This window comes from Cryptomeria japonica, chromosome 8, assembly GCF_030272615.1.
Source record: "Cryptomeria japonica chromosome 8, Sugi_1.0, whole genome shotgun sequence".
In the NCBI taxonomy this organism is placed as follows: domain Eukaryota; kingdom Viridiplantae; phylum Streptophyta; class Pinopsida; order Cupressales; family Cupressaceae; genus Cryptomeria; species Cryptomeria japonica.
In genome coordinates this window covers 683,672,642-683,699,774 of record NC_081412.1, presented here as the reverse complement: position 1 = coordinate 683,699,774, position 27,133 = coordinate 683,672,642, and the positions used below count along the sequence as shown (strand labels likewise).

At 35.8% G+C, this 27,133-nt stretch overlaps 1 protein-coding gene across 1 annotated transcript; it reads right to left on the bottom strand.

Moving 5' to 3' along the window:
• Positions 1–4,972: 4,972 nt before the first annotated feature.
• Positions 4,973–10,074, bottom strand: LOC131857912 (uncharacterized). The gene is made up of 5 exons (XM_059210700.1): positions 9,643–10,074; positions 9,446–9,517; positions 9,228–9,317; positions 5,354–5,432; positions 4,973–5,181 (listed from the first exon to the last, which is right to left on the bottom strand). Exons 1-5 carry the CDS (start codon positions 10,072–10,074, stop codon positions 4,973–4,975), a joined length of 882 nt encoding a protein of 293 aa, XP_059066683.1.
• Positions 10,075–27,133: the final 17,059 nt, after the last annotated feature.

The window sequence follows — 27,133 nt, the reverse complement described above, 5'->3', positions numbered from 1 at the left end:
CTTGATTTGTTGCTCCAAATTGCTCTTAGGTGGAGATCGACTTCTTGGACCATACCCCATGCTTGAGGCACCAATTGGAGGAGAAGCATGTTGCATATATGGATGATATTGATCATACACATGTTCATATGGAGTAGGTCTATAGTGATGTTGCGTATATGGACCACTTGGTATAGATTCATGTTGAGGAATGCCATATCTATTTTGTGCATGTATACCATACTCTACAGGCATGTCATATTCTATTGTGTTGCCCCCAAATTTGACACGGGGTTTCCTTGTGTCCAAATTTTGAGCATGCCTTTGAATATCCAATTGCTTTGGTGGTTGATCCTTAGCATTTGTATGTGATTGAGCATATCTTTCTGCATAAGACTTCCATAATGGTCTGCGAAGGTGAGTATCATATGCTTGACCATGTGTATGTGGGACCTCTAGTTTTTGAAACAAAGATGATGGTGATTCAAGCACAAGATGTGGTCCTCTATTTCCTCCACTATTAGGCCTCCTTTGATCCATGTTGGAGTGAGTTTGTTGCAAAGGTCAATTTTCCATTATTTGAGACATGTCAAAATCATGAGGTATCTTGGCTCCACTTTGTGCCATCATTTGTAAGAAGTATTGTCTATCTCTCCTCATTATTTCCTCAACCATTCGATTGAAATGGGGATTCATAATGGATTCTTCCACATCTGCTGAATGTACTGAAAAGTTGTCCATATTGTCTTTGTGTGTATCATTGTTGTTTGTAGTGGCCATGTTCTCAACATTTGGAATGTTTCTATAGGCATCCATGCCAGGTAATGTGTTATGATCAGTATTGAAAAAGACATCATTGTCATACTCATAAGAACTCATGTTTGCGGACTCTTGAGCCTCTTTAGTTTCTCTCCTAGATTTTTGAAGATGAGTTTCAACCATGAACTAGGTATTGACCAAGATGTGTGAGACTAGATGAAAATGGAAAAAGTATGGAAGACCAAGAGTTGGATGGAGTGTAAATGAATCTAAGATGTACTTGCAATGTCCAAAGTGTAAGACCAAGTATGTATGTAGTAGAGTAGGCGTGACTTCCAAAGAGAGGATAGTTTCTCTTGATGAGGTAAGTTGACCTTGACTCTAAGTAAGACCAAATGAGACCCAAAGGTGATAGACCTTGATGAGGGACCACTTAGCAAAGTGTCGTTGTATGTAGTGTGTTGACAAAGTATGATGAGGACAAGCAAGTGACCTTTTGACTCAAGTTTAGACAAGTGTGAATGTAAAGGAATGATGGACTTTGTGAGACCCAAAGACAAGTTGAATGCTAAATGAAACTTGGAGAAACAACCTAGGAAGCTCAAGAATTCCAAAACTGATTGCTCTTGTTTGCTGGACTGTAAAATTTTTCCAATTTGTGAAGTTGTTGGTTGTGACCAAATCTGAATGTTTGACTATTTTTCGTGACAAGAGGATACAATGTTGATGAGGACTCAATGTTTGCAAGTGTTTAGACACAAAATGACTCTAAGAAAGTGTGTTGTTTGATGTAAAAATGTTTTGCATACACTTGAAGATACAAAAGACACAATGTTTTGTTGTTTGGTCTTGAATGTTTTGAATGTTTAAAATAAGTCAAGCACAATTCTTATGGCTGGCCAAGATAATAGTTGTTGATCCCACATGAGGTTGTACCCTCGAGGCTATGCTATTCAAAGTGGATACTTAGATGCTTGACCTCACTGGCTCCACCCTCGGCACTCACTTCTCGGGTCAGCCAAGCATCATTCCCCACGAAAACTCCCCGTGGTGAACTTTGTATCTCTACTAAGAACTGTATGTGTGTGGGCCGCTACCAGAGGTCCGACCTCTTGCCCCAATAACTAGAAGGATTTGGGCTTCTAAAATGAAAAGGTGCTAGTAAGGGCATCCGCTCGTGTGGCCATACATGCAGCACTTTCAGCTCTGTAAATACAGAAGGCTCCTAGTCGGCAGGGGTTACGCCCTACAACTGATCAAATAAATTTGATCAAACGGGTTTATGGGGAGACATAGTGTCGGTATGAACTAATCAACACACATTATCCATAGTTTTCACCATGAATACATTTGTTTATAGTGGTTCGAAAGAGGTGGGTTTTCCTTGCTACCACTTGGGTCGTTCTCTTCTCACTAGTAGTCCTAATGACCACATGGGAAGACAGGCCCTCTAAAGATTAAACAAAAAGAGCTTGTTGCTCAAGACACAAAAGACAATGATTCAATTTTAGTGCACCAATGGAAGTGTTTGCTAGTCTATGAAAACAAGGCACACAATAAAAATCCAAAAAACCCTTGCCAAGGACCTGCAACAAAGATTTATTAGTAGTTTGGATTGTTTCAAATGATCACTACTTCCTGCAAGCACACAAGTTAGGTAAATTTTAGATCCAAAAGACTTTGTGAAATAGGGGCCTTCAACAATGCATTTTGCTAACCAATTTAAATATCTGATTCATCATAAAAAAAGACCACTTGTAAAATTTCAAGAGATTTCCAAAAATGTAAAAAAGTCAAAAAAATTTGCTAATTTGCTCTCAAAATTAATTTTTTATGAAAAATCATAAAAAATTCATATAAAATGCAAAATTGATCCAAAAAATCTAAAATTTTTATTGGAGAGTCTTGATCGTCTTCCAAACCTCCATAAAAACATTTCTGCAACAAATCCAAGCAGTTTCTGAGATATGAGTAAAATAATGCAAAACCCTAATTTTCAAAGATCTGATTTTTGAGGAATTATTTTGCATCAAATTTAAAATCACAAAGATCAAATCCTATGTATAATTTTGAGATATTTCCAAAAATGTAAGAAAATCCAAAACATTTGCTAATTTGCTCTCCAAATTAATTTTTTACGAAAAATCATAAAAAATTCATAAAAATTGCAAAATCGATCCAAAAATCTTGAAATTTGTATTGGATCCTTTTGATATGTTTCCTGACCTACAAAAACAATTTTATGCCAAAATTCATAGCCATTTGTGAGATATGATCAAAATAAGGAAAAAACCTAATTTTTAAAGATCCAATTTTTAGGGAAATATTTTGCATCAAAATTAAAATCACAAAGAACAGATCCTATGTATAATTATGAGAGATTTCCAAAAATGTAAGAAAATCCAAAAAATTCTCTCATTTTCTCTCAAAATTAATTTTTATGAAAAATCATAAAAAATTCATAGAAAATGAAAATATGCTCCAAAAATTCTGAATTTTTTATTGAGAGCTTCTGATACTTTCTTCAACTTGGAAAAACCATTTGGTGCAAAATTTCTTAGACGTTTGTGAGATATGATCTCTCTCCAAGATCTTGATTTTTGGTCCAAAACCCTAGCTGCACAAGGTTATTCTCCAAATTGTTTTACAAAACAGCAATATAGGGTTAGAAAAATCTACAAAAAACATAGATCTAACAAAAATCCATGTCCCACGGGGTGTGCCAAAATTTTTATGGTGAAAATGGATAACAATAATAACAAAATTGAAAGGTTAAATGAATTCAACCACCAAACCCTAGCCTAACAACAACAAAGATCCACCATAACATATGAAGATTACCTAAGACAATGCAAATCAAATGAAATTACAAAGATTATACCATCACATGTCCAATAGGGTGTTGATCTCCATTCTTCCTATCTCCATTGATCTTGCTTGATATATTTGCTCTCAGATTTTATGTGCACAAGAGCTCAACAAAGAACGGAATGTGGTTGCAAGTAGGATCGTAGTATAGTCAAATGATCAAAAATAGTTCATTAGCTCATTAGGGTTTGATAATGAAAGAAGCATCTCCTTAAATAGAAGACACTATATGAAATGGAGGGATAAGATTGAGAGGTGTAAAAAGGAGGTCGGCTAGGATTAGAGGGTAGGTAGAAGAAATAATAAAATAATGAAAGAGGTAGGTAGTGTAGGAATTAAGAGATGAATGACATGTGTCATAGGTGGAAAAGGATAATGAATTAATTAAATAAATAAATATTTATTTAATTAATAGAAGAAGTGGGATCAATTAAATAAATAAGATATTTATTTAATTTAGGAAAATGATAATTTAAATAAATAAATGTATTTATTTAAATGAGAAATGAGGCTAGAAGAGGATAAATGAATTAATTAAATAAATAAAGATTTATTTAATTAATAGAAGAATTAGGCTTAGATAATTAAATAAAATAAAATATTTATTTAATTAGACTGGACAATTTTGGGTGTCTACACATATCATCACCAAAATAATGCGATATCATCATATATCACATAAAAAAGAATACATGTATTAGAGTACAATGATGTCCAACAATATTGGCTACAAAGAGCCATCCAAGTATCACCCTAAATAACAAAGAAAAGATGTTCCAAAATCTCTCAAATGGCTCTCTGGCCAGATGCTTCTCCCCAACCACCCTCACCATCTCACTGAGGAGGACCCATAACACTACCACTACTCTGAACCCTCTCAAAATGCTCTAACCTCACCCTCTGCATCCAAGAATAGCTCATATCTCACTAACTAACCTGTACCTACCCACCGCATCTCCCTCAACACCTCCCCAGTCAGACCCTGTCCCTGTGCTCCCTCCAAAAATTGAACTCTATCCTATAACTCCATCAGTCTACCTACTACATCATCTCTCTCTCACATCACTACAGTCAAATCAGATTCCCGTGCAAACAACTAGACATCCCTGGCTGCAATCTCTACATCCCTCTCCTCTAGCTATGCCTTGGTTGTTTTCAGTTGATTCTGCAAGTGTAAAATCATGTGCTCCCATAGGTCTCCCCCTCCTCCACCTATAGCTCCCCCTCCCATCTCCATAGGATCCTCTCCTCTACCTATGGCTCTCTATCCCATCTCTATAGGATTCTCTCCCCCACTAGCATCCCCCTGTATCAATGGACTCTATGACAATCACAAAAATTACCCACCTTTGCCTCTCCTTTGTAATCATTGTCCTCCACCACCATCACCTCCAAATCCACCACCACCACCAAATCCACCTCCCCCACCCCCTCCACCTCCTCCTACTCCACTAAAACCTCCTCCACCACCTCCATCTCCTCCTCCACCACCACCTCCTTCTACACCCCTGCCTCCTCTCCTCCTCCATCGATGTCTCCTGTCATTCTCAAAAGGTGGTATGGGCTCAGAAGGATCTAAAATCCATGAAATTAGGTGTGCAGTATGATACTATGTGTACTCCTTTGTCACGCCGACATCTACAATCTCTAGCCTCATCTGCCATGGTCTCACCTATAGTGTGCAAATCTCTACCAAAGCCTGATCATAAGGTAACACTGACCCCCACTGAAACCTCTCTTGCACTACCCGTGCATACTCCCCTGAACTGCTCGACAACCCCTATCTCATCACTCTCTCGGGAAACTATCTCTCTACATAGTAGGAGCTGCAACCAATCAAAAAATGTGTCATAAATACATATGACAATGCCTCTCCATGATCCTCCCAGGGCTCACAATCAAGGTACAACCTCTATATGACTATATCTAGATCATCCAATGCTCATCGCCAAAACTCCAACTTCTCTAAATGGGGATGGGTCATCATCCCTCCATACATACACACATAGGGCTAATATATCACCCTAAATCTCAAGCATATCGGCCGTGTGACTAGCAAGTGCTCCTAAGCTGAGATATGCTGCAAAGTTATCCCTACCCCTAGAGACCTCATCTCTCGGTACACTGTCTCGTGTAGATCCCTATAAAGGTGTGCTAGTACACATGGCCCCCATGCATAGCGGGTCCCCTATGTCACCATCTTCTCTATAACCTGACCCCACCCAACTGCCAATCCATGTGACCATCGATCGAGGCATAGTAAACACCCAATGATACTTGCTAGAACAAAAGGTAGAGGCTCATACAGCACTACTATCTCCTCCCATGCCATAGAACCATCCTCGAAATATACATCCTTTGCAAAGATCATCTATGGCTGTCGTCCCTAGATGGTGATCATATGTAACCATCTCCCCTCTGATCAGGATGTGCAATATCCTCCATACATCCTCCAACATGACCATCATGTCTCCCATCGCCAAGTGAAAGGAGCATGTCTCGCTATGCCATCGCTCCGCTAATGCTATCAGTAGACCGTGATTTGTCTGAATCATGGGTAGATACATCATGTCATCCAAACAAGTTGCACATACACAATCTATTTCTGCCTCTGTCAACTGCACACGCAGCTGTTATGTGGCAGGATGCCTCTCCCACATCGATAAGATGGGAAGATCCTCCTACACATATCAACACAAACATCAGCTATTTTTTTACAAACTTTCTTAAGTTTCAACCTAGACTATCAACATATACTTTGATAAAGTATCTTCGAGTCTCAATAGGTAATCGATCATGGTAATCCTAGACTACATGAGACATTTATCACAATGACCTTAGTCTCAGTGGAGCTTCTATGATTCACCAAAATAACTCATCCATCCATTGACACTGGTATCAAAGGATATTGTATCTAAACACTGGGCCATCTATCATAATTGTGCTACTCTACTGACAATCGCACTACTCTACTAACAATAGCACTACAACTTGTGCACAACAATGCTAAAACAAAGAAATGCACTAATACATCTATACCATAGCGCTATCTAATGACAACAATGCTATAACATCTACCTGATAGCACTGAAATTACAAATGCATCATAACTAGACCCCAATAGCACTAAACCGAAAATAGCACTACAAAAACAATGCAATAGTGCCACTGCGGCACAATAGTGCTATTTTAGGTGACAAAAGTGCTAAAACACAACTTTAGCACTATTGTCTTACTTGGACTTTGATGCTTGAAGAAACATGACAAAAATACATCGAAAAGAAAAATTCAAGATTAGCGTACCGCTGGTCCATAGTCATTTGGCTGCTGGTATTGATGAATCCGTTCTAGCTAGTGATTTGTTGTAGGCATAGACATGATGACTGCTTGTCACTCCTTTGCAAACGATCACTATCAGAGCTCTAAACTGCTAGGGAGATAGGTGCAAATCAGCTAATTTTTACCCCCTCCCCTCCATATATACCCCCCAACCCTAACCCTAATTCACCCCACTCAGTGTCGTGGTCCCTATGAACTTCCAACGCCTCTCATTTCTCCGTTTTACCCCCATTTTCTTTCATTATTTCACCATTATTTCTTAATTCTTCTATTCTACCTCCCTTCCACTCCTTTCTATTTTTTGAGAGATCGCTTGATTTTTGAAAAAATTAGGCCCATCTCTTGAGAGGGCATAAAACACACTAAATTAACATTTACGGGACATATTTCTTCACACCTATTTTTCTTTCTTTGAAACGATGCGATAAACCACACCGTCTCAAAGAGGGGCAAATGTAGACACATAAATCTGTCCACTTAATTAAATGAATATTTAATGTTTATTTGATTAATTAGCCATTAGTAATCAGTTAATTAAATTGTCCAAGGGGTTGAGCTTAACTGGTTAAAACACTGGGTTCTCATTGTGGAGACCCAAGTTCAATTCCCAATAGGGACATCTGAAGTGGAATTCTAAGTTGTGACTCTTGGCCTTCCATAGGATGGGGAAGGTCTTAGGGTCAATCTAATCAAACATAATAATAATAATAATAATAATAATAATAATAATTCAAAGATATGTAATAGGGATGGGGCCCCCTACTGTGTCCCCATTGGTTCATAGCTCCAGTCAAAAGCTATTCAGGCTTCGGCCAATTACCGATCAAAAAAAATAAAAATCAATTAATTAAATTAATATTTAATTAATTCATCCTCAACCTCTTCTTTTAGTAGTTAGAAAATTATTCAAATTATTTAAATTAATTCATTAAACCAAATTCACAATCAATTAAATGAATAAAATATATTTGTTTAAATTAACCCCCTTTCCTCCTTTAAATAAATACTTAATAAATATTTATTTAAATCCCTAAACTACCCCCGCCCCCTACTTGCATTCTCCTACAAATGCAAGTTGCACCTATTTTGTTGAAATAAAGTAATTTTATTTTAATTAAAATTTTACTTTCCCTCACCCACCAAACCGAGTTGAATTCTAAACCCATTCTAGATTCTTCTAAACCATTCCTAATTAGCCTAATCCATCCCCTAATTATTGTCACATTCCTAAGCAACTTGAAGTCACTTCTCAAAGCCTTCAATGTCTTTGAAAAGCATTAAAAGCTTTATGTCTCCAATAAGTTAACCTCTAATGTCTTCCAAACCATTAATGGCTCTTACATAACCATTAATGGTTAATTCCACTTGCCCACATGGTTAGAGGCTTTCTCTCTAACTCAAACTCCATTTAACCCATTTGTCTCTTCAAGCATTTATTGCTTTGACCATGGTTATGCCCAGTAACTCTTGCACAAGAGTTTGTCCACTGGATAAAGGCTTTATTTACTAACCCAAGCCTAACCTTACCTCCTAAGGTAACCTTCATGTCATCTCAAGCATTTAATGCTTCTTCCCTCTCCTCTCAAGCCATCTCATGTTGACATATGTCATCCTTGGATTGGGTTGAAAGCCCTCACATGGATCATAAACCTTTCAATCCTGACCCTTGTTGAGATTACTCAATCTCAACCATCCATTTCTCTATTTTTCCTATAAATAGAGCTCATTCCTTCAAGCTTAAGATCCAGAAATCTTTATGCATTAAACTCATAGTAAATTTGAGAGAGCATTTAGGAGCAATTTCTTTGTTATTTTGGCTAAAATTAACATAGATTAATTAGGTAGTTTCTCATATTTAGCTTGTTTGCATTTGCATAATCTTTTATCTTTAGTTTCATAATCTTGAATCTCCATAAGACATCCATTAATAGTGCAAAAAGTTGAAGGCTACAGTCATGTGGAACATGGAGAGAAGAGGAACAAGGGAGAAACAGGTATGAGCATGTTGGAAGGCATCTTTGAGGATTTTGTTTCATTCCTTTGTTTTTGTATTCTTTTCATTATCTATTTTATATCTCTCTTGATATGAATGCTTAGGATCATATTTTTGTTTTTCTTTTGTTTGTGTCACTGACCTATTAATGTATGAACTTTTGTTCATGTGCATCCCATTCTGGTGTGCATCAATATATATATATATATATATATATATATAATTTATTTTAAAGATCAAATCAAATCTTCTTGAACATGTACATGTACGTGGTTGTAGATAAACATACCTTGGGGTCTCTAACACCTCCATCGCGCGCATGCTGGACTCTAGAACATTTGTGAGATGAATGGTTCATCTTGTGCAATTCTTTCTCATCCTAGATAATGCACACATTTTTTTCAATACATATAATTTAAATAACTTGAAATTATTTAATCAACTGCTAGATATCCCTTTAAATAGAACTTAAAAATAAAAAAATAATAATTTAAAATTTATATATACCTGTGTCTCTTGGTGAACACCTTGGTCAGTGACAACATCCAAATCTCTATACATCAACCCTAACGTGATACCCTATATAGTTTAAAAAATACAATCTAATATATAATTAATTTAATCTATGTAGTTTATGTGTACAATCAGGTAGCTATATAAAATTACTAAATTAAAATTAGTAAATTATATATTATAATTCATACCTCTCCTCCAACATGTAAGGCTTGTCTAATCCTAGTGATGTTAGAATCATGCAAGGAGCCCACTGCAACATGATCCCCCTCAGTTTCTGGCTCCGTAAGCATGGTAGTGAACATCCCCAAAAATTCGGTACCTGGTATTGTGGCCCGATCAACTGATGTATAAATAGGAGTAGGAGGTGTGTCCTGACCAACTTCTATATGCTGGGGCAGGGTAGTAGGATGTGCATCAGCAGTAGGTTGAGAATGTGTATGCTCACAACCACTGATAGAGGCAACCGGTCTACCAAGTACACACCTAACATATGATGGGGCCTCCTCTAGTGGGATCCCATGCTCCATATAAATGACGTGATATGATTCTAGGAGATAATTGTATAAGCATGCACTTATCTGTTGTAAAGGTTCTATGTCATGCATGCTTTTACCATCCATTGTTGATGGTATATCTACTCAAACATATGGATCATTACTCGCTGATGCATCATGAGCCCCATGAATGGTAGTATGAGAGTGCAAAAAATATCTACCCACCTGATCTGATGTCATCTCATCCACCTATGTGGCTATAGTAGCAATTCTAGAAAAGATGGATTGTTGAGTGTCATTTGGTACACTATCTGCAACATGTGCTAGGCCCGCACTCTTGGGAAGAACGACAAGGTTTGGACCAATCAATGTCCGCTTATTAATTGGTGAGGGTGCACTTGGTCGCCTAAACTTATCTGAAAATCTTCCCTTCCCTTTCCAAACATGTTTTCAGAAAATCGATGTAGTCAACATCATCCAACAAATGAAACTATGCAAACAATTGTTTGTAGAAATAAAGGGGCAAATCATCCTTTTGGGGCCACCTATGATGAGTCACCAACCATCTAGGATAGATAAAAGGTGCTACTAGTGTATCCGTGCACCTGGTAGGCATATAACCCGTCACCCTACCAAAGGCCTGATAATGAGGAAATATGGTTTTCACATCAGTTGTGGAAACCTTTCATTCACTATGTCCCATTTCACTGTATCGCATACACTGCATGAAAGGGATCTATAGGACTCCTCTATATTGACCTTGTCATATGGATTATAATTTTCAACGAGGTCAATCATATGAAGTAGCTCCTATTTAATTATCTCACCTGTTTGCTTATTTCTGTGATCATGCATGTTTCCCAATGTGATATTTAAATGATCTAGGGCACATTGGAGTGCCTCATTTGTCTGACTGTAAAGTTGTTGTCTCTCCTGTGGAGTTGTGGTAGACCTATGTGACGTCTTCTCACTCCCAGGAGGATGAACACTAGGTTCATAACTACTAGTGTTATGGGATCCAAGCTCATCAAATATGATATTAATGGGTAATGTGTGTATATATATATATACATCTGCACATGTGCATGTATGTAGTACACATTACAATAATTATAAAAGTATACATATATTTAAATTATTTTAAATATATTTAAACATGTAAATTAAAAAAATTAGATATACAAAAAAGAAATTTAAGCATAATAAATGCATACAAGTTAAAATTATCTATATAAAGACAAATTTAAGATAAATTTCTAGATCTATGCACAAAATAAATTTAAACAACAACTATAAATTTAATTTTAAATTTCAATATATGTCTAATTTACAATTACATATATTTGCATATAAAATAATTAATTTGAAATTTAGTCAAATTAAGTCAAATTAATTTACAATTACAATTTGTCAAATTAAGTCAAATTAAGACAAATTAAGTCAAATTAATTTACAATTAACTCAAATTAATTTACAATTGCATATATACAATTTAATTAATTTCAACATATGTCTTATATGGTCGTAATAGGTCCTAATGGGTGCACATGTGTCGTTAGGGGCCTTGTGTGGTGATAAGGGGTCACCCATGTGTTAGAACACATGTGTGACCCCTTAAGACCACATAAGACCCCTTTCAACACCATTTGGTCTTATGTGCTCCTAATAGGTCCTTAGGGGTCAACATGTGTCATAAGGGCCCTTGTGTGGTCCTAAGGGGTCACCCATGTGTCAGAGCACATGTGTAAACCCTTAGGACTACATAGGACCCCTTTTGACACCATTTGGTCTTGTGTGGTCCTAAGGGGTTCACATGTGTCGTAAGGGGCCTTGTGTGGTCCTAAGGGGTTCACATGTGTTGTAAGGGGCCTTGTGTGGTCCTAAGGGGTCACCCATGTGTTAGAACACATGCATGACCCCTTAGGACCACATAAGACCCCTTGCAACATTAGTTGGTCTTATGTGGTCCTAATAGGTCCTAAGTGGTGCACATGTGTTATAAGGGGCCTTGTGTGGTCGTAAGGGGCCACCCATGCATTAGAACACATGCATAACCCCTTAGGACCACATAAGACCCCTTTCAACAACATTTGGTCTTATGTGGTTCTAATAGATCCTAAGGGGTGCACATGTGTCGTAAGGGGCCTTGTGTGGTCATAAGGGGCCACCCATGTGTTAGAACACATGCGTGACCTCTTAAGACCACATAAGACCCCTTTCTATACCATTTGGTCTTGTGTGGTCCTAATAGGTCCTAAGGAGTGCCATGTATCATAAGGGGTCTCGTGTGGTCCTAAGGGATCATATTAAATAATTATATACACCTTAGGATATATACATACACATACATACATACATACACCTCAAGACATGCTATTAAGGGTCGTGTGTGGTCCTGAGGGGTCACACATATGTTAGAACACGTGTGTGACCCCTCAAGACCACACACGACCCTTGATAGCTTGTTCTAAGGTGTACATGCACGTCCTAAGGTGTATATAATTATTTTATGTGTATTTATGTATGTATGTGTATGTATTTATGTATGTGTATGTACATGTATGTGTGTGTATGTATGTAGGTAGACCTATGCATGTATGTTTATGTACGTATGTGTGTATTTTTATGTATGTGTATATGTATATCCTAAGGTGTACTTATAATTATTTTGTATGTATGTATGTATGTATGTATGTATGTATGTATGTATGTATTTAGGTAGGTAGGTAGGTAGGTAGGTATGTATGTTTGTGTATGTATGTATGTAGGTATGTATGTATGTGTATGTAGTTGTATGTATGTGTGTATTTATGTACATGTATGTATTTATTTTCTAATTTTCTAAACTAATATGATACAATAAATACAAAATATATATATATTTTTAAAATTATTTTAAAAAACTTAAAAACAAACTAATTTTCTATTAAAAACTATTTAAAAACAACAACATAAATTAATATGATACAATAAATAAATTTTAAAAAACTAAAAATTAAAAAGGGACTTACTGTCAAAACACTTCTGGCCGGATCTCTGCAATTCTTTTCACCCTCCTGCTCAACTCCAAGCTTCTCAATGCAAAATGAGGAGCTTGGGTGGATTTTTAGGTTTATATCACTAATATATTTAGCCTAAAATTCTGACGGAGAAGGTATATTGTGATCAAACTTGATTTTTTTTTTTAAAAATACTCGATTTCGTCGGAATTTCGATGATAATGCAACATTTGGTTTTGACAGAGAAGGAATTGGCAATGACATTAGGGTTTTTTTAGAAAAAGTGCCCGTGTTCATCAAAATTCTGACGACCACGTGCATTACTTTAAAAAAAAAGAAAAGACCAAGTCATTTCATAAATCCCGCCTCTTTACAAAATCCCGCCTCTCATTCATCCCGCCTTTATAGCAAACTTGTGGGTTTAATCATGGTGGGGAAGATCATTGGTGTGAAAAACATGGCCATAGCGGGGAACGGGGGAACGAAGTGCCATGGGCACAAAGTGCCAAGGGATGGCACATAACCAGCGAGGACGACCACAAGGGAGCCCAAAATGGGTTGTATAAATGGCGACGCCCAGGCCTCCATCAATAGCAATAAGAGCTACGGACGGAGGAAGAAGTCATATTGTCCTTCAATTTGTACATTTAGGTTCAAGGTGTGTCGGTTTCTTTTCTTGATTTCTTAAATGGAACCAGTTATGAATATGGGAAATTGCTTCTTCATCTTTTGTTTCTTCAAAATTAAGAGTGATGGTAGGATGGCTAGAAGAACACCCTTCTTCGAATCTTCCACAAAATTGTTCTTCAAAATCTTCTTCTTCACTTCTATATCCCATTTGCACAATTAAGATATTGGCCTTCTATATGAATCTCATGAAGGAGTTTTGGCTTCCTAGTTAACTTATTTATTAACTAGTCTTGATTAGTTTACTAATTTGAAAGAAATTAGGAAAGGTCTAGTACCTTGTAGAGTCACTATAAAAGTTTTAAAAGAAGATTGTGATTTACCTTCCTCTAAATGTGTTACTAGTATAGGGAGATCCTCTCTCCTCTACTTCCTTGATCTTCTTGAGACCTATTCATTCTTATAGTATGTAGTTCAGTTAATTCATATATCATACTAAAAACCCCATCTTCATTATTTTCATCATTGATCTTTGAGAACAGATTCAAAAAAGTCATATTGTTTATAGAGATATATGTCTTCTTCTACTACACTCCTCCATGATATTGCATTAGTCATGTAGACTAATTTAACAATTGTGTTCTTACAAGAGCAATTTGAAGGGATGTGGCAAAGCTTGTTGCAAATATAGTAGATTATAGTTTTGGATTGAGGCTTGGGATACTTGCACTTGCAAAGGTAAGTGTGCTCAGAGCATGAAAATGATGATGATTAAAGGATCACTTACAAAAAAATGAGTTTGTATTTTTTGTGAGAGTAATGCTTGTGAGTAAAGGGCTAGCAACCAAAGGGGCCAATTTAAGGAAAGTAAGGATCACGAGACTTGTTTTATTGCTTAGTAAAATTTTGTTAATATATTTGTTCTGATTGATAAAATGAATTATTTCAATTTGATCCATATCAATGAGATGAATCAAAGAAAAAGTAGCAATAATTGTTGGTGTAATAGGGATATTACCTAGCTACTTCCACTATTAGGTCATTTTTATGCCTTATCATTTAAGTTTACTTAAGGTATATATAGGATACTTATCACTTTATGTCTCATATCATAAGATTAAGATACTTTCATAATCTTATGATATCCTACATGTCTCATCTTGACCTATATAATCAAGGGGTTCTATTTATAATCTCATTCATTCATATTGTAAACTTGCATTCATTGATAGGAATATAGTTTATTCGTGTCATATTGATCTTCTCATTTTTTTGTGCTTTCCATTAGACCTCTAGATCTTGGGTGGCTATCTCCATAGTCAAATCTTAAAATATTTACCTTTCTAGACTCTATAAAAGAAATGGTTTTATCAAGAATATCATATGGAATAGCTTCTAAATATTTGCATTTGATAATAATATTGTTAGAGCATTTTTCTTTATAGGAAAATAATCTAAACTAGACTTTTTTTTTCAAGCTAAGACAAAACAAAGTAAGGTAGTACAATAATCACTTTGTCTAAATTGAGATTTTTTGGCAAAATTTTCCAACAAAATCTCTAAATTAGTCACATAAACATACTTTCTCACTATCTTCTCCTCCATATAACCCCTTGGATCAAATAAGGGTATAATTCTGAATGCTCTCAAGTTATACATAGTAATATCTTTGTCACATTGTTTTAAGTTTCATATCTCATGGCAGTGGTTACTCTTGTCATATGATTGCTATTGTGTAGATGGGTCCTTGAGCCCTGGTTTAATCCCATTTTTTTTATCTATATCAAAGATATTCTTGGCATCCTCACTCAATGGCGATCAAGCTCTCCCTACCCAGATTAACCTATCTCTAAATTTGGAAAATGGGTGTAGAAGTTTGAGTATGAGTACTCTTCAATTATTTGTCATGCTTGTAAGGAGACAAATAAGGATGAAACTTTCCCTATTTCCCAGGAGATTCAAAATATTGGTTCTAATCAAGGGAGTTCCCCTTTGGATTGTTCAAGGATATATAATGCTTTGGGTTCTAATGATGGATGTGCCAATGATATTATGTCCCTTCATTATCTCAAGAAAATAGGATTTGGAGAGAAGGGTCCTTCCTTTGTGCTCAATCAAAGAGCTTTGGATCAATTTTTTAAACCACCCTGATTTTAGGATGGTTCATTTTTTCTTTAGTTATTCCGCCTCTTGTTGTTTTGTTGTTTTGGAGCTGTTTTGTTTTGTTGTTTTGTTGGGATTAATGCTTCATCTTTCTCTTTTCACAAGGGATCAGGGCCCTTTCAAAATCCCTTCGTATCTAATTAAAAACACTCAATGATGATGGATCATTATAGTCCCCCCTCTATGCTTGGATTTAAAAATAGAATGAACTCTAACTACTTGTTTAATTCTAATAGAATATGACATTAGGGTACCTAGGTAGCATAAGAGGTTGTTCACTAAATTCTTCCACCTTAATGATAGTTAATGTTAAGGATTGAATGAAACAAACTCTTGTTCATGGACCACCTTCTTAGCCTCCTATGGAAGTCATTCTTTGTGTGGTCTACCATGACCATAATCAGGGTCTTAATAAATGTATTAGATACTCTCTATTATCAATAAGAGAGTTATCATAATATAGTCGTGGCGAGTGGTTACAAATAAGATTAATGGGTCCATAATTCCCACTTGGTTTGTACTTAGAAACATTATCATTTCTTAGTTGTATGAAAACTACAAATTCATGCATCTAGGCAACAATACACACTAGCTATTATATGATTCCACTAATGAGAAAAGCCTAGTCAATCTTATAGTTTGTGGAATTAGTCATGTCCCTCATATAGCATATCTATATATGGAGTATTCTTGCCTATAGATTACCTATTATTTTGCTTAATAATGTGATTATTTCACATACATCATAAAAGTGCCCTTCTAATATGTTTGTGCATCAATCTTGAAACCAAATTTTTATTAACCAACCAATGATAAGAATTATCTTAAACACGCCTCTATATTCGAATCCCACTAGCTTTGATAATCAACCATAATAACCTTAACAATGCGTCGATGGTAACAATACCTAATAAATCATAAATTGTCTTAGGTGAATCTAGCCAAAGCCAATCCATCAAATCCACTAATCTCCCTTGCATCCCAATCATAAAATTTTATGGTTGTTGGAACATGCTTGGGAGATTGAAGAGATATAAGGAACATTTCAACTTCCAAAATACCGAAGGAACAAAAATAATTAGCTAACACATCTTCTTTTGGGAATTTTTGTATTTAGTTCTTCCTTTGCAAATCAACATACCGTATTTTGGTTTCCCAAATATTTACCAAATAACTTTGAAGATAAATTGGGAAGAGAATCCATCATACAAATATTTCTTTTCAACAGCCTTAGAGGACATTGTTTTGTCTATCATTTATTATAATAGCTAATACCCAATTTTTTTATAAGATAACAAGCAAAACCTCCTCTTCACAAACTATGTTTTCCTTAATAATCCAAGAATGAAAAAAGGAACCCACATAAAAATTACTTACTACCTACCATGAAGGCAAAAGAACATCCAATTTAAAGATAGATGTACCAAAAGGAAAGAAATATCACCTCAAAATTTGTCTTGAACTTATACATTGAATCTATACACACGAGAATCCCCTTAATAACTCTGTCACAACTTTCAATGCTAGAAGAATGAGTGTTATCACAAGACTTTCATACTATGATATTTATATCAAGATTCACTTGCATAGTTTTAGAGTCAAGCTGACCCATTCTCATGAGTAGTTTACATGAACCCCTCATAAGAATGGATCACTTAGTACTCATTTCATCAAAGTGATGCTCATAGCGGTGAAGCATTAGGGATTCCTAGGAGGTCACCCATACTAATACTACTCTAAATCAAGCACGTTTAACCATGTAGATTGTCCCAAGATCAAACCCATTCAACTTGCCACCCCATTTGCAAAACCTTCATCAAGTGGTGTGCCTTATAAACCATTCATTATAGAGCAACTTTAGCTTATCCATTGACAAGTGGGAGGTGTTGATGTGTTTTTTATGCACATGCGAACATAGAATAAAATACCCAAAAGTATCTTATCCTCTCTTGAACAAAGTTACTCAAATGCTGGAGATTTGCTTAAGGATCACTTGAGACAACTCCAAGGTTCTGGTATGTAGGGTCACGACATGTGGATAAACATAGTTGGCTGATGTGATTGCTGGTATCACAAGGGGACTTACGTTGAATTGTCGAATGCTTGAATAGCTGGAACTTGATCATCTAATATTTCAATCTCACGATGCTTTTTGTCCTAAACTAACTTGAATTGAAAAAAGGGCAAAAGGTGAAGTGTTAATAAAATCTATTCTAAGGCCTAGACTGTAAGAAGATGGATGAATGATTAGATGGAATCCTACTGAGTGAGGTCTCAACATAGGGTTATATGAGACAGGGGTAAGTTCAATAGTGATTTCTCCTCTACAACCTTTGCCAGTCTGTGCGAAAATGAGAGCTTAACAGCATTCTTTCGCTTTTAGCTAGCTAAATTTTTCAAGAATTTTATCTCTAGATTTAATATTTCTTTTCTTGCATGAATCTATTAATTTTGAGATAACAGATCTTGCCTTCATGAATTGATCCTAGTTTATCCCTTTAACCCTGATTTATTTATTTAGAGTGTTTATTTCCATTTTAATCCTTTCTTTTACAATTAAATATTATTAAAAAATTGTATTATTGTTCCAAATTTTGTGGATATTTAGGAGACACAAATAAAATATAAATGTAATCATTCCATATTTTTGTAGGAGATATTGGAATGAGACTAATAGGAAGAGTGTTAGGATTCCCACAGATACTAAGAGGACGGGGGGGGGGTGAATTAGTATCTAACCGGTGATAAGAATTTCTTAAGTTAAAACATGCAGAACATAAAATAGCAGTATACTGGTATGCAAGAATTAATCCAATAAATAGAATCAGAAACATCCACATTAAAAGAACAGCATAACACAAGATGTTTAATGAGGAAACCCGGTGTGGGAAAAACCTCGGTGGGATTTGTGACCCACAATATTCACTCACTGGCCAATAAGAGAATATTACCTATAATAGGGGCCTGCACATGCAGGAAGGCCAACTGCCTAGAGCTCACTACTCAAAGAGAAGTCACACTGACTTACAATGAGGATTATACTAATCCAATGATCTGTACTGCTTTACAATAGCATCTCCAATTCCAGATTCAGTACCGGTTCTAACTCTATTCTTTACATATACCCTTGACCTATAATTCGCACATTAGGTCTGCCTAATAATTTTCTTTATGCTCGCTACATTACCTCTCTAAATGTCTACAATGATCTCCTTTATATACAAGAGTCATTTTACAATTTGCCAAGTCGGCTTACAATAATAAACAAAATATTACATATCAAAAATCTTGTCGGCCTTTATGCCAGTATACATCTTTTCTTCTGTGTCGGTGCCGGTGCCGGTGCCAGTGTAGAGTGATCTTGTTGATGCCAGTGCATTGTCTTGCTTGTGTAATGCTTTGCTAGTATGATGTCTTGCCGGTGCCATAGGATTGCAAGGTTGCCATCAATGACAAAACCTTCAATCACACACAATGTCTCATTGGAGTGTCCATATGACAACAATCTCCCCCTTTGGCATTGATGGCAACACTCATGAGAAATTTCAAAAAGTATCCAAAATGTGTAGTCCAAAAAGTTTACCAAAAATATGAAGGGCTCCCCCTGAGCATGTGATTCCTGTCTTTGAACTTTCTCATCCTACTACTCCCCCTTTGGCATCAATGACAAAGGTTCTCAAGATGTTAGTAGAGTTTGTAGTTACATCTATCCATATCCTCAACCTTGTAGTTGGGTAGTTATTATCTGAAAAAGATCGCCCAAAATTAAGTTTATACTATCCATAAACTTTTTGCTATCTTTTATTGTTGTTTCAGTCCTCTTCATAGTACTGGTGAGATGCTGCAATTGCTCTGCTGGTGTTTTACTTCCCTGTGCTAATGCCTCTGAGATTTCCTTCCACAGAGATGCTAGATAGTCCAATCTTGGACTTAGTTTAGATCTCAAGTGTTTTGCCTTGTTTATTATTCTCTCTTTCTCTCTTTCCTATTTAAGCAATTCTTCTTCAAAATTTGCTTACTTATCTTCAAAAACAGATAGTGAATCCAGTGAGTTGACAAAATTGTCTGCAAGTTTATTTATCTCATCCTGTGTCTTGCTTATTTTCTTGTCAATATCTACAGTCAAGAAGTTTTTTTTGCATGTTTCTTTATACAGATTTTTATACTCTTTTAACAAACTACATAGTTCCGGTAGAAGTGTGTCAAATTCTTTGTTACACTTCTTCATTTCTTCTTCAAAGAATTTATGTTTCTCCTTTTCTACCATGTCCTTTACTGATTCTTCCTTTATTTTCTCAATATTTCCAGAAATGTATTTACATAATGTATCCAACTGTCCTAAAGAATCTTTATTATCTATATTACAATCAAGAGCAATTATCTTCAAAATTGGTATTGAGTCATATATTGCTTTATAGGCCTGTGAACTGCAGTCAGTTATTTTCTTAATGGATTCAAGCAATACCTCAGTCACATTAGTTGACTTGAATGTTGATGATGATCCAAGAGTGTGAGTACTGGTGGAAGTGACCATGCTTGTATTGACCTTTGGTAGGTCAGTTTGTGTTTGTATTTCTTTTAGCACTAGTTTTCCTGCTTCATTGCTTACCGGTGGCATTGTTTCCTTGTGAGCTTGTTCTAAAGCCTTTAGCTCTGTTGGTTTCTCTGTTTGTGCCTCAGATTCCATCTTTTTCCTTGTATCCTCTGTCGGTTGCTCTGTATCTCCTGTTACTGGAGGCTCTTTAGCCATATCTGACTTTTTAGTTGTATCTTTATCAATTGTTATGTTGATCTTTTGGGCATCAACATTTATAGTGTATAGGACTTTAGGATTTGGATTGCTATCCTCTACATCCATGCTTTCTGCTACCGGTTGGTTTTTAGGAGTTGTAATTTTTATAGGTGGAGGTAGGTTTTCTTTAACCTTTAAGCTTGGAGGTCCACCAACTTTGCCTTTCCCTTTGTCCTTATCCTTCTGATATACAGGCTTGGGATTCCTTTATTCTTCTTATTTTTCCTTTTCAACCAAGTATATGTCCCAACCATCTTCTATTTCCTCTGTAACTTCTGTAACTCTTCCTGCCATTAGTGAAATATGCCGATGTACAGTGGAGAAAACAGTCTAGTTTTCCTGAGCAATCAGATCATCAATTTCCTTTGGGGAGTTTACCGGATATACAACAAGTAGTTTTTCTATTTTTATTTTCTTGTCTAATTCAATCACTCCTTGCCTTCTGGCCTCAAGTCTTTTGTATAAATCATCAGGTATTTCATTGATAACTTCCATCAAAAATGTTTTGAACATGTCCATATGCAGTATTACACTCTCCTCAACTTTCCCTTTCTCATCAGCAGATAGGGTGTCATAAATTTTCCCTATGTTTTTCAGTTTTCCTTCCTCTGTGATCTCATTTAGCAATATGTCTAGAGGTGCCAAGTCAGTTTTTGTCTTTTTCTTTTTCTTAGGAGTTAGCTTGTTTTTAGGTGTGACCTTTTTGATTGGAGATCTCATAGCTTGTTGCTTCTGCCTTGTCCTTCTAGGTGAAGGAGTGGTTGCCGGTGAGGGATCTCTTTTCCTAACAACTCTTTTAAAAGTTGTTGGCATGTCACCTTCCGAAGAAGTACCTACCGATGATAGATGAGCTTTAGGTTGTGGGGCTGCCAACTCATCTTCAGTTATGCCAATTTTCTTTAATACATCTTCCTTAATGGCCTTTGCTTGTCTGGATCCTTTCCTCATAAATGCCTCTACCTTCTTCACTCTTTTCTTGGACTGTATTTGGCTTTCTATGGTTTCAGCACTACCAAATACTTCCTCCTTAGGTTCATTGGGGGCTTCTAGAAGTGCTTTGGCATAAGTTTCAACTATGTGGTCATCTATCCCATAGCCCATTTTTGTTACCCAGATTGTCCTTGGGATGACTGCTTCCATCCATATTTCATCCTTTTTAATAACAAAGCATATATCATCTTTGTATTTATCTACAATTTTCGGAGATAACCTTATCCTTTTCTTCATTTTTGTCTTCAATGCTTGGAAAAAGTCATGAATGTTGTTTTCCTTGTTCTCACCCATGGTATTAAATAGTTCTGTCAATTGCTTTCCTACCGATATGTCATATCCTAGTTCTTTATATCCTATACCGGGAACCTGTTTTGTTATGTGAAGCATTAGGCATACTAACAGATTTCCAAATCTGAATGTTCCTTTCTTATCCTTCTTTATCTTTCTAAGGTTGTCTATTAGTTCATCCTTTAACCATTCACAGATGTTAATTTTTGCATTATCTGTTATCATATCATAAGCACTCTTGATGCATAAACTTGAAACTGAGTTAAGTCTATTGGCATGAGTGGCTTTGTAACCTAATATCATACTTATGAATTTCACATTTGTATCCTTTACATTGTTAACCCTTAGAGATCTCTTATCAAATGTTGCACCTGTTGGGTATATGACTAAATCTTTTGAAACCTTCTTGTTTTTGTCTGGTCTTTTACCGGTGGCCGATAACCCTGTGACAGCCTTTACCACTTCCTTGGTGATCTTATGAATTGCATCTAACTAGAAAAATTCTCCATGAACTCTGCTTAACACTATCCTAATAACATCCTTAGGAAATTAAGGAATGATAAGGATTTATGTGAATCCTAGGGTTTCAATAACCTTGTGTTCAGTTTTAACATTGCTGGTATCATCACATATCTCAGTTTTATACATGGTTTTGATTTCCTTGTCTCCTAACTCTTCAATATTGTAGTGGATGTACATTCTAGGGTCTTCAGCATATACAACACCTTTAGGAATTTGAGAAAATGCACCTAAGGTATCATCCTTCTTTGCTATTTTGGGGAATAACTGAAATACGGGCCTAGGTCTTTTAATTACTTCCACAACAGTAGGGTTCACTATGTATTCAATTGCAGAGGTGGATGCCATGATTAAATACCTTTTTCTGTCCTGGATGGATGATTGCTTGGAGTGTGCTTGCTTCTTGCTTGAAATGCCTTAGCTCGGAATCTTCATGCTCTCTGAAAGTTTGAAATCATGGTGAAATGAAATGGAGCCAAAACCTTATTTTATAAAGTCTTTTTCGCTATCCACCACATTAATTGCATGCTAGTTAAGTATTCACTTAACATTGTTTTCCGATAATAAGTGATTTTCAACTTCTTATCTCTAACTGAGGGAATAATAGCACATGTGTCATTAGATTGCCAAACCCTCAAGGAAATTTTCTTCAATTAGATGAAGAACTTCCTTCCAGTGGAGCACTACTCTGTCCTACTAGTGAAGCATTACTCTGTCCTGCTGGTGAAGCATTTGTTGGTTCTACTGGTGGAGGAGTATTCCCAATATTTAGATCAACTTTTCTAATCCATTGCTTTGAGAATTCTTACTTAACCTCTTCAACCTTTTCTTTTCCCTTCAAGCTAGCACCTTTGTTGTCTATCGGTGTATCTTTACTTCTACAAAATTTAGCAATATGCCCAATCTTGTTACATGCATAACAAGTTACATTATTTTTCTGAATAGCTTTCCCATAACCTATGCCAGTTTGTGTTCTGCATTGATTAGATAAATGTCCAAATCTTCCACAAATATAACATCTCACATTCATTCTATAGTTTTCTGAGTTATGAACAACTTTGTTGTATTTGGAACATTGACCAGTGGGTGTATTGATATTCTGATAATTCCTAGATCTACATTCATTTGCCCTATGACCATACTTATTATAGTTAAAGCATTTTCCATTGAATTTATAAACATTAGGTGGTCTTACTGGTTTGTTGTGATCCTGAGTATTTGCAGTACCAGAGCTTTCTCCAACTTCAAAGCCAATTCTAGAAGTGTCACCTTTAGGTTTTTGATTCTTCAATAAGGTACCAAGTTCTTCTGAGCTTTTCTTGAATTTTTCTTTATGTTGATTTGTAGTTTCCAATTCCCTTTCCAAGATTTCTTTTTGTCTCATTAGTTCATTTGAGTCATTCTGAGTATGCATCAGATCTGTCTTCAACATGTCATTTTCATAGCTAAGTCTTGTGTTCTCATTTGCTGCATCACTTAGTCTTCTAGTCAATTCTTCTTCATTCTTCTTTCTATCCTCAATCTCTTTGCAAAATCTCATAGTCATATCCTGCATTTCATTTTTTGTTGTCATGATCTCTTGTTTCAGCTTGCTTATCATATCATTAAGAGATTCCTTTTCATCATTCTCATTTTGCAATTTTTCACAAAGTTCTCTTCTCTTATTTCTTGTAACAGTAAGATTTTCTTGAAGTGCCTGAATGATATCTTGAGTTGCTCTTAAATTATCTTCTAATTTGATATTTTTCAACTTCTCTGCATCATAGTCAGTAAGAACTCCTTCAAGTTGCTTCATCAGATTTTCCATCTTTACCGATGTCAAGATCTTCCTCAAGTTGTTAGGCTTCTGAAAATAGAGGACCAAGCTTTGATACCAATTGTTAGGATTCCCACAGATACTGAGAGGGGGGGGTGAATAAGTATCTAACCGGTGATAAGAATTTCTTAAGTTAAAACATGCAGAACATAAAATAGCAGTATACCGGTATGCAAGAATTAATGCAATAAACAGAATCAGAAACATCCACATGAAAAGAACACCATAACACAAGATGTTTAATGAGGAAACCCGGTGTGAGAAAAACCTTGGTGGGATTTGTGACCCACAATATTCACTCACTGGCCAATAAGAGAATATTACCTATAATAGGGGCCTGCACATGCAGGAAGGCCAACTACCTAGAGCTCACTACTCAAAGAGAAGTCACATTGACTTACAATGAGGATTATACTAATCCAATGATCTGTACTACTTTACAATAGCATCTCCAATGCTAGATTTAGTACTGGTTCTAACTTTGTTCTTTACATATACCCTTGACCTATAATTCACACATTAGGTCTGCCTAATAATTTTCTTTATGCTCGCTACATTACCTCTCTAAATGTCTATAATTTTCTCCTTTATATACAAGAGTCATTTTACAATTTGCCAAGTCGGCTTACAATAATAAACAAAATATTACATATCAAAAATCCTATCAGCCTTTATGCTGATATACATCTTTTCTTCTGTGCCAGTGCCTGTGCTAGTGTAGAGTGATCTTGTTGATGCCAGCACACTGTCTTGCTTGTGTAATTCTTTGCCGGTATGATGTCTTGCTGGTGCCATAGGATTGCAAGGTTGTCATCAATGACAAACCTTCAATCACACACAATGTCTCATTGGAGTGTCCATATGCCAACAAAGAGTAGTAAACATGAGTCATAATGAGCACTTTAGAATAAATCTAAACATTATAAGGAAGAGTAGCTTGGAAAAATAGAAGCATAATTTATTTTCCAATATGCAAGATTATTACTTGGGAAAGAATCTTGAAAGAGGATTGAAAAGATTCCTTGAGCTAACATTGTCTCACTTATCCAAAATTATGAGGAAGGATTCATTAATGAAATGGTCATTAACAAGATGGAGAGAATAATAATTAGGAAGAGATAGATTTCACATGCTACTAGGTGACTAGATTGGAGAGAAACTAGAGGAAAATAATTTAGCTTGGCCATGACACAAAGTCTTAGAATAGATGCCAACCTTGGTGAATGGAATGAAAATCCCAAACAATTAATGAGTGGTTAGACAAGTAGAGGCATCTATAAATTTTGTTTTGAATAAAATAAAGAAAAAATGGGACTAAAACCAAGGGAAATGCACATGGAAAGGATATGATGAAAATCAAAATAAATAGTTTGAAGATAATATTAGTTACTTAAAGGATATTCCACTTGATTATTTGGTATATCATAACTATTTTGACAAATTTTGAAACCATTAGAGGTACCTTTTTCTTTTGTAGATGAGGAATTCATTCATGTTGAAGTTGTGATAGCTTATTTGCCTCTTTATAGACAACAAATTATCCATACGAATTATCATATATACTTGTAACCTCCATCCCAAACCACCTATTTCACTCTTCTTCCTTTGTGTACCTCTTTTATTCTTCCATTACCTCTTCGCTTACCTAAATTCAATCCAAAACATAGTGTATATAGCATCAAAAAAATTCCATATTTGATTAATATTATCCACAACATATCGAAAAGACAAATACCACACTTACTATGTCATCAACCAAAAATAATTTACTTACATATTCAAAGAGTTCAATAATGGAGAAACATCCATGCGGTTCTCTACACATGTCCTTGAAGGTTCAAGAAATACTTATCCTCTATTGGTCCAAACTTTAAATCACTTTCCATGCATGAAAATAATTGCAACCATACACAATTTCCCACCCAATAGATTCTCTCAAACTAGTTTACTATCTTAACATAGGGTCAAGGAAAAGCAGGCCAAAATAAGAATCCAAGTGTCTTAAAATCCTTCAAGACCATAGTGGTGAGGATTGAATTTCTTTCTTTAGTGGTATCTTTCTCTAGATTAATTAGTTGGGGATTCTATTAGGACCTTTTCCTAATTAAAAAAAAAATATAAAGATTACATCCCTAAATATTGCATTCATAATAGAATAAATTTCTGCAATATTGAGACTAAATTCATAATAGATTTATAGTGATGAATAAAAAAATATTTAAGATTATCAAAAAAATGATGTTTTTTTTCTCCCAACCGTCATTGGATATTGGGTGATCTTTGAGGCATTATGTCAAATAGTTCATGTGCCTTATCTAAGCTTACATATTTTGCATGCATGTGTACTTGGGCAGTTGCACTACAACATCTATACTCACTAATCACATTTGGTTGGAAGTTTCTAAATCCATTTCAAACACATCTTGTGCATATCCTGCAATCATAGCATTCCATTAGATCGCGTTTCTTTGATGCATCTCACTAAATAGTTCATGCACTTTCATGTCTATACTTCCACATTTTCCAAACATGTCAAATAGAGCATTTCCAACCGTAAGCATCTGATATTAATTGCCCTTACCTTCTTCTTTGATGGAAGCCCATACTCTGTTCCAAAGCTCCCATTTTGGCACAGGTAGAGAGTACGTTGGCAAATAAAACTAATCGAAATGGAAATCTATTTGTTGCATTGACTGCATTGTGAGGACGCTTATGTATTTCATCGACAACATAAAGAAGGAAAGGACATGAGAATATCTCCTCAGGGAGGTATTCTATGATAGCTGCGAGGTAGATGAGAGTTTCTTATGCCATTTGCTTTGTTCTATGCAATCAAATGCGAGAACACTATTTGAATTCAAATGCTAATAGTGATTGTCTTTTTAACGGAAACAGACGGGAAGGGATGTCAAGGGAAGGAATGGGCCCACAACACACCTAAGCAGTCAAAGCTTAGTGTGTGTTGTTTAAGGCTGCCCCTTTAAGACA

Bases quoted from the DNA above. Each gene is read 5' to 3' on its own strand.
- LOC131857912 (XM_059210700.1), bottom strand. From the start codon at position 10,074: ATGGATGGTAAAAGCATGCATGACATAGAACCTTTACAACAGATAAGT. The intron at 9,518-9,642 runs GTATGAATTATA...TAAACTATATAG, and splicing joins CCTTACATGTTGGAGGAGAG to GGTATCACGTTAGGGTTGAT. The intron at 5,433-9,227 runs GTATGTTTATCT...GATTGGTTGCAG, and splicing joins GAGGTGTTAGAGACCCCAAG to CTCCTACTATGTAGAGAGAT.